Below are 11016 nucleotides of genomic sequence, written 5' to 3'. Positions count from 1 at the left end.
TAAAGAGCATGATAGATGATAATTAATTGTCCCCCCCCCCATGAAAATGGCGTTCCAGTGAGAGGTGGGAGGAGAGCCAGCGCTGGGAGATTTCTATGTTTCCTTCCAGCTTTTAGAGAGATTAGAGGCCTTCCAGCTTTTCTGATCATGCTGGATTCAGACTGATTTCAAAACAGTGAAAATTAGGTAGAATAGGGCATTCTAATTCTAATAAATGTCAATGGGGGACACTTTGGTTCTCCCATGAAGCTTTTCTTGTCTTCTCACCAAAGTTCACTGTCTCCACTTCCTCACCCCCCACCCACCTCTCAGTCCAGTGTACTCTGGGTCTGTCTGCCCCTAGTCCTTCACCTAGACGGCTCTCACTGTGGCCACCAGCAAGTAGCCACCTGTTGCCAGTCCAAGGTCATTTCATAGTTCTCACCTTCCTAGCCCCCTTGACCACCCTGGGCACAACTGCTCTCCCTGCCTAGACAGGCTGTCCTCTAAGCCTCCATGACGCTGCACCCTCCTGGCTTCCCTCTGCTGCCCCACTGCTCCCCTTCTCTGGTCTCCTGCGTGGGCTTGTCTTCTCAGCCTACCCTGAAATACTGGGGTTCTGCCCCAGGCCCTCCGCTTTCCTCACTCTGTTCTGTCCTGGGCGACTCCATCCACACCCACTCTTGAGGGAACATATGCCCCATTCCCAGCTCTGGGCAAGGAGCTTTGCAGAAATGGGTATATTTTTTTCCCTCAAGATTCCCCCCTGTAAGGTAGGTACAATTTCCATTCCCATCTTATAGATGGGAAAACTGGCTCAAAAATGTTCCATGATTTTGGGTGTTACACGCAACTAATGAATCGTTGAACACTACATCAAAAACTAATGAGGTACTATATGTTGGCTAACTGAACGTAATAAAAAATAAATTTCAATGTTCCATGATTTGAATAGTCACAGCTGGTAATCAGCAGAGTCAGGATTTGAACTCAGGTCTGTCCGACTCCCAAACCTGATGGTCCAACACTGCCTTTTGGTGTTAGCTGAGAACGTGTGACTCCCTTCCAGGATCATTCAGATTGTAAAAAGTATACACAAGCCTCCCTACCTGGAGGTTACACACTCTGACCAGCACCCATTTTCACCCTTCGGAAAGGGCTGCCAACTCAAGCCTTACAAGTAAAGCCCAGGACAGCTGCCTTGGACGGGACATTTACTCCCAGGGTTCTAAGTCCCACCAATAAAGTTGTTCTCTTTGAACAACTCCAGAGAGAGCCCCTGAACCAGGTCAAGGGGACTAACCATGAAGGCCAAACACACCATGTTGCCCAGAGCTCAGAGCAAATCCTCAGTGCAGAGGCCACGTCTGCCGCATCTTCGTCCGGTACAGTGTCTCTTGCTCTGGGAACAGAGCAATCTGCCCCTGGCTACCTGAGGACATGTGAGTGGTGTGATGGGGAAGAAGGATCTGCACTTAGTTTCTTTTTTTTAAAGATTTTATTTATTTATTTGACAGAGAGAGACAGAGCGAGAGGGGAACACAAGCAGGGGGAGTGGCAGAGACAGAAGCAGGCTGCCCGCGGAGCAGGGAGCCCGATGCGGGGCTCGATCCCAGGACCCTGGGATCATGACCTGAGCCGAAGGCAGATGCTTAACGACTGAGCCACCCAGGTGCCCCAAGGATCTGCACTTAGTTTCAAATTCTACCCTGCTAGTTACCAGCTGAGTACCTTTGGGCAAGTCCCTAAAACAGGACTAACCACACCTATTTCTTTGGGTTGGGGATCGGCAAGAGCACGTATATTCCTCACCTGCACGGTGGCGACACATGGGAGGCACCAGCCATCATGACCATAGAACGAATAATTCCTTGCTGCGTCCCACCCTGAGCCAGGGGTAACAACTGTTCCTCCTGCAGAACTGGATTTCCAAAGCAATGCCAGAACCCGCCACCAGAGCTGAGTGAATAGGTGACCCAGAAAAGGCACGTCCTGTTTTTTTTTTCCCCTCAGGTACTCTGGGACACTCTGAGGTCCCTGAGAAGTCTGGACACCAAGGGACATACGACAGAGGAGATGTGGTATTATTCTGGAGAGATGGCTTTCACCCTGTTGGCATGGTTACCATCTTGAGCAAGAGGGGCCGCCTGCCCACATATTAGTGTCACCCACATAGGATTGTAGGGTTTTTCCCCACCAAATGAGGCCTCTTGCTGCCCAGGTAACCTTGCTGATCCTAAACCAGTGATAACACCACCACCAACAGCATCAGCGGTAGCTGCCCAAGGGTCGACATTTTCCCCCCTTATATTATCTCACCAAATTCTTACAACTCGTGGAAGGAGGTTGTTATCCCCATTATATGGATGAGGAAAATGAGACCTAGAAAGATCACCTGCAGCCTCCCACTCACACCCACATTCTGCCACTTGCTGTGGCCTCAGGGTCCTTTTACTGATACCAAATTGCACCCCACCCCTTCCCGCCCGCCACTCTGTGTCTGAGACCAGCCTGAGCCCACAGATCTCAGGACCATCCAGAGCCCTTCACCACTCTGTCAAAGCCCACTTTGGGAGCAATTGGCTCCCCAAGGCAGTTTTTGGTATTACGAAGTGTGAAAATGTCCTGGTAGCTACAGTCTGTGAGCTGGTGGAGCTCAGAGCCCATTCTCAGCACCCGCCCCCCACAAGCTGGTTCAGAGGAGTTCAGCTCTGAAGAAGGACGGCAAAGCTGTCCCCCATGGAACCACAGTGAGAATAAGGGCAAAAAAAAAAAAAAAAAAAAGGCTTTTTTTGCTTCAGTTCTGCAGATGGTCGAGGAGCTTGTGTTTCTTCACCAGAATTTTCTAGATCCTTTGACTGGAACCATCTGGGTAATTGTCTCAAGCTTCTGTGTGATTCCCACTGAGGTGGAACCAGGTGGGAGGGGCTGTGTGGCGCGTGTGGTGCTGTGACTTCCCCTCTCTGAGCCTTGGACTTCTTGTCTGTGAAATGGGAGTCCGCACTGACAGGATGGTAGAGTTCGTTCTTTCTTCCAGCCCTGAAGGTCTAGGGTATTTCACTGCTGGAGGTTCAGCAAACAACGGCATGGCAACTCGAGAGGATGAAACGGGGCTGCTTCAAAGGTCCAGTGTTTGGACCCCGAGTCGAAACGAGTGGAGGAGGGTAACAGGGACCCACTCCATAGCAGGCCGGGCGCTGGGGGGGGGCAGTGCACGCCACTCAGTTAAGGTAAGGTCAGTATTGTCGTTCGATTTTACAGATGACGAAACTGAGGCCCAGGGAGGTTAAGTGTCTCGCTCAAGTGCAGCGCAGACAGCAGGGGTCAGGAGCCTGCATCCGGACCCACTCCACCTTCATTCTTCCCACTGCAGCCCCTGATCTCCTGAGAGCCTTTTGGTTGTTGAGCTAGGAGCATAACCGTCCTCCACTGCTGCTTAAACCACACCCCGGCAAGTAAGCAAGGGGATCACTGAGTTTCCACAGAGGTTTCCTGCCAGGCAACTGTGCTAAAAAAAAAACCATCTTTTCCTACCTAGTATGTTAGTAGGAGGTGAGCAGATTGCGACAGCCTTCTGTCTTCTTCCAGACAACAGTGGCAGGCTGGTCCCCAGTCAGGAAACAACAGAGGGACCCGGGAGGACCAAAGCCATAGGAGAAGGCTGACCCCAGGGGCGTGGCTTCTGCACACACAGGAGACACAGACCCACGGCAGACCCACTGGAGTCATAGATAGGACCCTCTCCCGCTTAAAAGATATAAGCTCCTCCCTCCTGGCCTTTCATCACGTGCCCCTGGGCCGCCTTTCCGAGCTCATCACCTACTCCCTGAGCATCCTAGGTTCACCACGTTCCCAGCCTCCATCCACAAGTTTCTACCAACTAGAATGTCCTTTCCCATCCTGCTGCCTCTTCCTCTGCTTCGAAGTCCTTTAATGGCCAGCAGAGACCTCACCTCCTCAAGGGAGCCTTCCAGGTTCTCCGTCTCCTGATGGAGAACTCTCCCCTCTGCCCACTCCCCCAGGGACTCTGGCATCCACCACGTGCATAGAGTTATTTTGGTAAAGCTGATGTGTGCTGGCCAGCTGTTAAGCACCGAGCATGATGCTATGCAATTTCACATAGGATCTCATTTAATCTTCACAACAACGATGAGGTGGGGATTCCTCTTATACCCACTCAAACGGATGGGGAAACTGAAGCTCACTTACCCACGGTCATGGAGCTAGTGGGGGCAGTCAGAATGTGCACCCAGGTCTGTCTTTCTTTCTTTCTTTCTTTTATTTGACAGAGAGAGAGACAGTGAGAGAGGGAACACAAGCAGGGGGAGTGGCAGAGGGAGAAGCAGGCTTCCCACGGAGCAGGGAGCCCAATGCGGGGCTCGATCCCAGGACCCTGGGATCATGAGCTGAGCCTAAGGCAGACGCTTAACAACTGAGCCACCCAGGCACCCCACACCCAGGTCTTTCTGACTGTCAAGTTCACGCTCTGCCACTTAACACCACCACTTTCTAAGGAAGTTGCCATTTCCCTTGCAGAATGTAAACACTGGGGAATCATTCCTCATCTGAGCCCCCACCCCCGGGGTGCACCTCTCCACGAGTGAGTGCTGAATTGAATCTGATCACACCTTGTGCATACTGCAGAAATTCCACCACTAGAGTCCTCTTGGTGAGTGGCAAAGTCTTTCAGGAGGCGGGGCACTTTTAATCAGCTGACAGCCAACTGACTAATTGACAGCTCGGGGGGAAGATAAGCTAAAGGAGTGAGCAAAGGGGAGGAAGGCGAGATTGCAGGTCAGAGGAGGCTGAAAGGCAGAGGAGGGCTCCTGGGTTGAATGGGGCAGTTTTTCAGACCCTCCTCAAATCCTGGCAATTCCACAGTAGCTGGGGAAGCCTGGGCAAGGGGCTGCACCTCTCTGAGCTTCGGTTTCCTCCTCCGTAAGATGGGCCTGTTGCAACAGTGCTTGCTGTTCACGCTAGACACCCCGGGCTTCCACCAGAGGAATGAGGTTGTGCTGAGGGAAAGAGTGGATGCTGCCTCCTGGGACAGTTGGTGGATCAGCCCAGACTGAAATGCCCTCCCCATGAAATCACTGGGCCCTAAAGGCCTGGGGGCATCCAGGAACTCACAGGATCACAGACTCACAATAAGGGTCTTAGAGACAGCTCAGGTTGGCTTTCTAGCTCTCCGAGACAGCCCCAGATGGTTCCAAATCCAGCGTCCACTTGCTCTGTGGCCTCGTGCCTGTCACTTTGCCCCTCTCAGACTGGTTCCTCATCTTTAATATGGAAGTAAACGTAATTCCTTTGCCATAGCTCTGTGGATGGAGGATGAGACCCCAGACCCCTCTGGGGTCATGTGTCCAGCCCAGGGTCTAATCCACAGTATAACCCCAGGCATGTCAGGTCTCCCCTCTGAGCGGCACTTTCCCTACTCACCAAATGGGGGTAAGGATTCCTGGCAGAGCAAAGGGATTACATGAAGGCTGTTTTCCTAACAGCTACCCCTGAGCTCTCATGATGCCCCAAGCCCTGTGCTATCACCAGCCATGGCTGCATTTAGTCTTCATAGGAACCCTGTGAGGTGGGAACTCAATTTGCAGATAAATGGCTAGGAGGAGTCAGAACCAGGATCTGAGCTCTGAGCCTGTTCCCTCTGCCTGGCACACTTATCCGCCTCTTTCCACGCCTAACTCGGGCTCCTTCTTCAGGTTTCAGCGTTAACCCTGGCTTCTCTGGAAGGATCCCTCAGCCTCAGGCTGGGCCGGGCACCTGCTCTGGCCCTCTGCCTTGAGACTTTTTCTCCCTTCCTCCGCCAGCCAGTGGGGGAGGGAGCCCCAGGAGGCAAGGTCACACTTAGAGCTGTATCCCCAGAGCCTAGCACTGTGCTTGGCTTACAGAATGCATCATGTCAGCATCAGGATGCCACCCAGTCCCTGAGGAGCCGGGGAGATGGGAGGAAAACTTGGAGTCCTGCCATGCCTTACATTAGCAGCATCTTCTCTGAGTCCTGACAGCCAGCCCCTGGGATGCCATTTGAGCCAGCTGAATTCCGGTCACTGTTTCACCTTGGAAAGGCAGCCACGGCCCTCACCAAGCAGCCCGGCAACTGATGTCACCGTTAATATTTAATGTGGACTCCACTGCGGCAGAGCTGCAGGCTACAGGAGCTGGAGGGGGCTGGGCCGCATCTCCATGGGTCGTGGGGAGGGCATAGATGGAAAAGGGGTGCATAAACCGGAAAGCCCCCAGCAGAGGAGCATTACACTGGCCCGTTTTAGTCCCTGGCTTAACTCAGAAAGAGCCAGCGCAGCATTTGCCTGCAGGGGGACAAGGAGACTGCTGACTGAGCCCAAGCGATAAACATATGGGGGATTAGGGGCTCCCGGGGAGATTTCCTGGAGACAGTGGGAGGGTGAACCCTGGCGCCAGCCAGACCTGGACTCCACTCCACGTTGGCACTGTGCAGCTATGTGACCGGGGAGCAACTGCACCACTGAGCCTCTGTTCTCCGATCTGTGAAATGGGAATGATACCTTCCTTGAGGGGTTGTTGTGAGAGGATTCAATAAAACAAGTGATCTAGATAGAGGACCCAGTTCAGTACATACTAGGACCTCAGTAAATGCTTCCCCCAAACCAGGTGCAGGGCCTGAGGTTGGAGAGAGGAGACCTGAAGGTGTTTCACCCATTCACTGGCCAGAATGGCCGGAAGAGAAGGGTCCTTGTGGACCATCTCTTCTGATCGACTGGCCCCCTCATTAGACGGACGAGGATGCCGAGGGCCCGGGAGGGAGCAGAGGCTCACACAGCAGAGCTGGGGTCTGACCTGGCCTGCAGTTGCCTGCTTGCCTTCCACCAGTGATGATGAGGAGATGCCCCCATTCCTTGATGGGTGCTAGACAAAGCAGGACCCTCATCCTCCACCCCATTCCTGGTCTCCCTCCTGTATGTTTCCCTGCAAATCCTGGGAGCTTCCCAAAGTGTAAATCTGACCATGGCATTCCCTGCTTAAAACCCTTCTGTGGTCCCACGCTTAGGGTTGCCAGAGAAAATACAGGAGGCCCAGTTAAAACTGAATTGCAGATAAAGAACAAACGATTTTTCAGTATAAGAATGTTCCAAATATTGCATGCACATAATTACACTAAAAAATTCTTCATTGTTTGGGGCACCTGGGTGGCTCAGTCAGTTAAGTGTCTGCCTTCGGCTTAGGTCATGATCCCAGGGTCCTGGGATCAAGCCTCACGTTGGGCTCCCTGCTCAGCAGGGAGCCTGCTTCTCCCTCACCCCCCACCCCCCGCTTGTGCTCTCCCTCTCTCCCTCTCTCTCAAATAAATAAATAAAATATTTTTTAAAAAAATTCTTCATTGTTTATCTGAAATTCCAAGTTAACAGGACAACCTGTATTTTTATTTGCTAAATCTGGCAATCCTACACAAACAGCCTTCAGGAAAAAGGTCAGAGTCTCTCATCAGCCCACGAGGCCAATTGTAGCCCCAAGCTCATCCTTTCCCTCTCTTGCACATGAACTCCCTGCTCTGGACACAACTTGTTGCCTTTTCTTGAGAATCCCAAGCTCTCCCTCCCCTCTCGCCTTTGTAAATGCTATCTTTTCCACTGGGACCTTCTCGGGACCTCTTCCTCCTGTCGCTGCCCCACTGAGCTTGACCCAACCCATCCTCAGGCTTCTCCAGCATTACTGTTTTCTCCTGGAAGGCTTCCTGACTCTCCAAGCCTGAACGGTGCCTCCCCTGGGTTCCCACTGTGGGGCAGGTCCTCTGCCTATCTCGTTCACTCAGTGCAGAGTAGAGGCTCATCAAACATTTATTACATTGGACTGCTAAATTCTACAGCCCCCTTGCACCTCTGCTATCAAGAGTTTCCTTCCTTCAGCTAAATCCTACATGCCCTCCAAGGCCCTGTTGGAATCCTGCCTCCTCTAGGCCTTCCCCAGGGCCCAATCCTGCCAGTTCAGTCATCATCCAGCGTAGTGAGCAACCTTTTCAGCCCATAAGCTCAGCAAGAGTAGCACCCCTCAGACTCTCCTGTGACCTGCAGTGCCCAGCACAGTACCTTCCTGCCAGATGGTGCTCAACAAATGCCAGTGTTTGGAGGATACCAAACCAAGCTCCTGTGTCTGATTCTCCTCCTCCTCCTCTCAGAGGTCAGTAACTGAAATCCTAACCCTGCCCTGAAGCAAAGCCTCCTATGGATGACAGGGAAGCATCTTTAGTTCCCATCTGACAGAACAGCAAACGGAGGAAGTGGAGGAACCATTAGTTTGTGGTTCAGGTCTCTGGACTCCATCCTACCCCAGGGCCTTTGCACCTGCTCTTCCCTCTGCCCAAAGTACTCTTCCCAAAGATCTTTACTTGGATGATGTAGCAGATTAAATATGACCATAAATATTTTGGCACTCACCCCTTCAAGAGGTGGTGTCTCTCCCCAGCCCTTGAATCCAGGCTGGCCCTGTGACTTGCTTTGACAACAGAATGTGGCAGAAGTGACCCTTTATGAGGTCAGAGCCTAAGCCGTGCAGCTTTTGCCTTCCCCCTCTTAGAATGCTGCCCCTAGATCACCATGTAAGGCCAACTGAAGGATGAGAGGCTGTGTGACAGGGGGCTGAGGGGCCCCAGCCAACAACCAGTACCAACTTCTAGAAGGCTGAGTGAGGCCTTCTTGGACCTTCCAGCCAGCTGTGCCTCCAGCTGCATGTAGGAGAAATGGACAGAGGAACCACCCAGGCCAACCGCAGGCTCATGAGAAATAATAAATGGTTGTTATAAGCCACTAAGTTTCGGGGTTTGTTACACAGTTTGGGTTTGTTACGCGGACATCAATAACCTACAACTGCCTCCTCTTCATTCGGGTACCTGCTCAGATGTCACCTCCTCTGAGACAGTCCTTTCTCGACCATCCTGGCCAAAACAGCACACTCCCCACCACTCGCTCTCTATCCCGTTATCCTGTTTCATCCTTCCTGAGCATGTGTTACCATCTGAAATCACAATGTATTCACTCACAGACTTGTTGTCCATCTCCTCCACCAGGCAGCAGGCTCCATGAGGCCAGGGGTCCTAATGGTTTGTTACCTGCCATCTCCCTAGCACCCGTGTGGGGTCTGACACAGGGAAGATGCCACAAATTGGTGGTGGTGGTGGTGAAATCATGTGCCTGCCCCTTGCTGGTGCGGCACTTCAGGGGGCAGAGTGGCAGGCGTGAGCTCCCACATTGCTGAGTCCTCCAAAACCAATGTCCTTAGGAGGTCAGGAAGGCAGGCCAGGTGTCTGGGTTTGTGTCAGGGGCAAGAGCTCCAGGGAGCCCAAGTTGAGCAGGAATGAAAGGAAATTGCCAAAACGTTCATTTTCAGCAGGGGCTCAGATTCAGACCAAGGAGGTCACTGGCTTTCTCCCTCTGTTGCCGATTACCGGCAGCCCAGCCATGCTCTCCTGAAAGATCACAAAGCTGAGAATCTAGGCAATGGGAGACAGTGTCGAGGACACTGAGTCACTTCTCAGGGGCCAAGGGTTTCCGAGTCCCTAACACAAAGCAGATCCTCTGAGCCTACTTTCTCCAGTGCCAAAAAATAGGTAAAGCCACAGCCTCAACTGAGGAAAAACTGCACAGCCAAGAGCAAAAGATGCTCTCAGATGCCCCGTCAAGTTACCATGCTGCGTTCTGCGGGGGCAGCGCGCGCATCACCACTGTCCAAGCCCGGCTGCTTTCAAGCAGGTCCCATGCTGAAATTCTGGCTGCAGTACTGAGTAGCTATGTGACTTTGGCACGCCACCTAACCTTCCTGAGCACCAGCTTCTGCATCTACAGATGGTGCACAATGAAGACCAAACGTCTAAGGTTGTGATGAGGAGTCAATTAGATTGCACATGCTCAGCACAGCTTCAAGCAACAGAAATGATAAATGGATTGTAGTTCAGTTTGTGAGTATTTCTTCACCTATTCGTGTGCTGGCAGTGGTTGGGTGGGGGGAGCAGTGTGTGGAGAGCAAGGTTTGAATGAGACACGGACCCTTCCCGGGGATTGGAGCCACATTTAGGGGTTGCCTGGCAGGGACTAGGTTTACAGTGTGAACCCCTTGGTCCATGTTGGAAACATTGGAATGCCCGATCCTACTTAGCACTGTTCTCAGGCCTTATGAGAGGACCCCTCAGAGCAGTCCTTCAACCCTCCTGGAGGCCCCCTGGTATGGATAAGGCAATGGTTTGGAGGTAGAGCCCTGGTAAGGATTTAGGAGGCCAGGGTTGGAGGCCCAGCTCTGGCACTAATAAGCTGTGTGACATGGAATAAATCACTTGCCCTCTCTGGGCTATGTCTGGTGTCCTCATCTATAAAATGGGTCATTCGTCCCTGAATTACCAACTCACAGACTGGTTGGAGGATCAGATAATGATTCAGATGCAAGAATGCTTTGGAAAGCATTAGCTGTCTGATGAATAAATCTATTAAAACTGAAAGGATTATGGGAAATCCCTGTAACCTTCTGTTCAATTTTGCTGTGAACCCAAAACTGCTCTAAAAAAGTCTATTTAAAAAAAAAACCCGGGCGCCTGGGTGGCTCAGTTGGTTAAGCGACTGCCTTCGGCTCAGGTCATGATCCTGGAGTCCTGGGATCGAGTACCATATCGGGTCTGCTTCTCCCTCTGACCCTCCCCCCTCTCATGTGCTCTCTCTCTCTCATTCTCTCTCTCAAATAAATAAATAAAATCTTAAAAAAAAAAAAAAAAACCTGGATTCTCTAGCAAAAACCCTCCAAAGCTTTTAAATTAAGCAATATAATACGAGTTCAAATCCTAGATTGCAACGTGCATGATTCTGGGCAAATGAGTTAATCTCTGGCACTGCCAGAGGCTTGGTTTTTTCTTCTGCAGGAGACAGGAGCCCCGAGGCAAGAGAAAGGCAGGGAAGAAGCTGTCAGATACAAGACAGATGAGATAAAGAGATGAAGCCTACCAGCCTCCCAAACCCCTGGGCAACACATGGAGGAGGGTTCCCCACCTGACTGCGAGCTGAGGTGGGG

General features: G+C 51.9%; 1 protein-coding gene across 1 annotated transcript; it reads left to right on the top strand.

Moving 5' to 3' along the window:
• Positions 1 to 2665: 2665 nt before the first annotated feature.
• On the top strand, positions 2666 to 5993 carry CUNH22orf24 (chromosome unknown C22orf24 homolog). The gene is given in 3 exon segments (XM_035016723.1): positions 2666 to 3264; positions 5880 to 5943; positions 5945 to 5993. Coding segments are annotated over 3 exon segments (408 nt in total). The 5' UTR covers positions 2666 to 2969.
• The last annotated feature ends 5023 nt before the right edge of the window (positions 5994 to 11016 follow it).

Source organism: Mirounga leonina, unplaced genomic scaffold (assembly GCF_011800145.1).
Source record: "Mirounga leonina isolate KUSES-001 unplaced genomic scaffold, KU_Mleo_1.0 Mir_171, whole genome shotgun sequence".
NCBI lineage: Eukaryota > Metazoa > Chordata > Mammalia > Carnivora > Phocidae > Mirounga > Mirounga leonina.
This window is presented reverse-complemented; position numbering and strand designations above follow the sequence as displayed.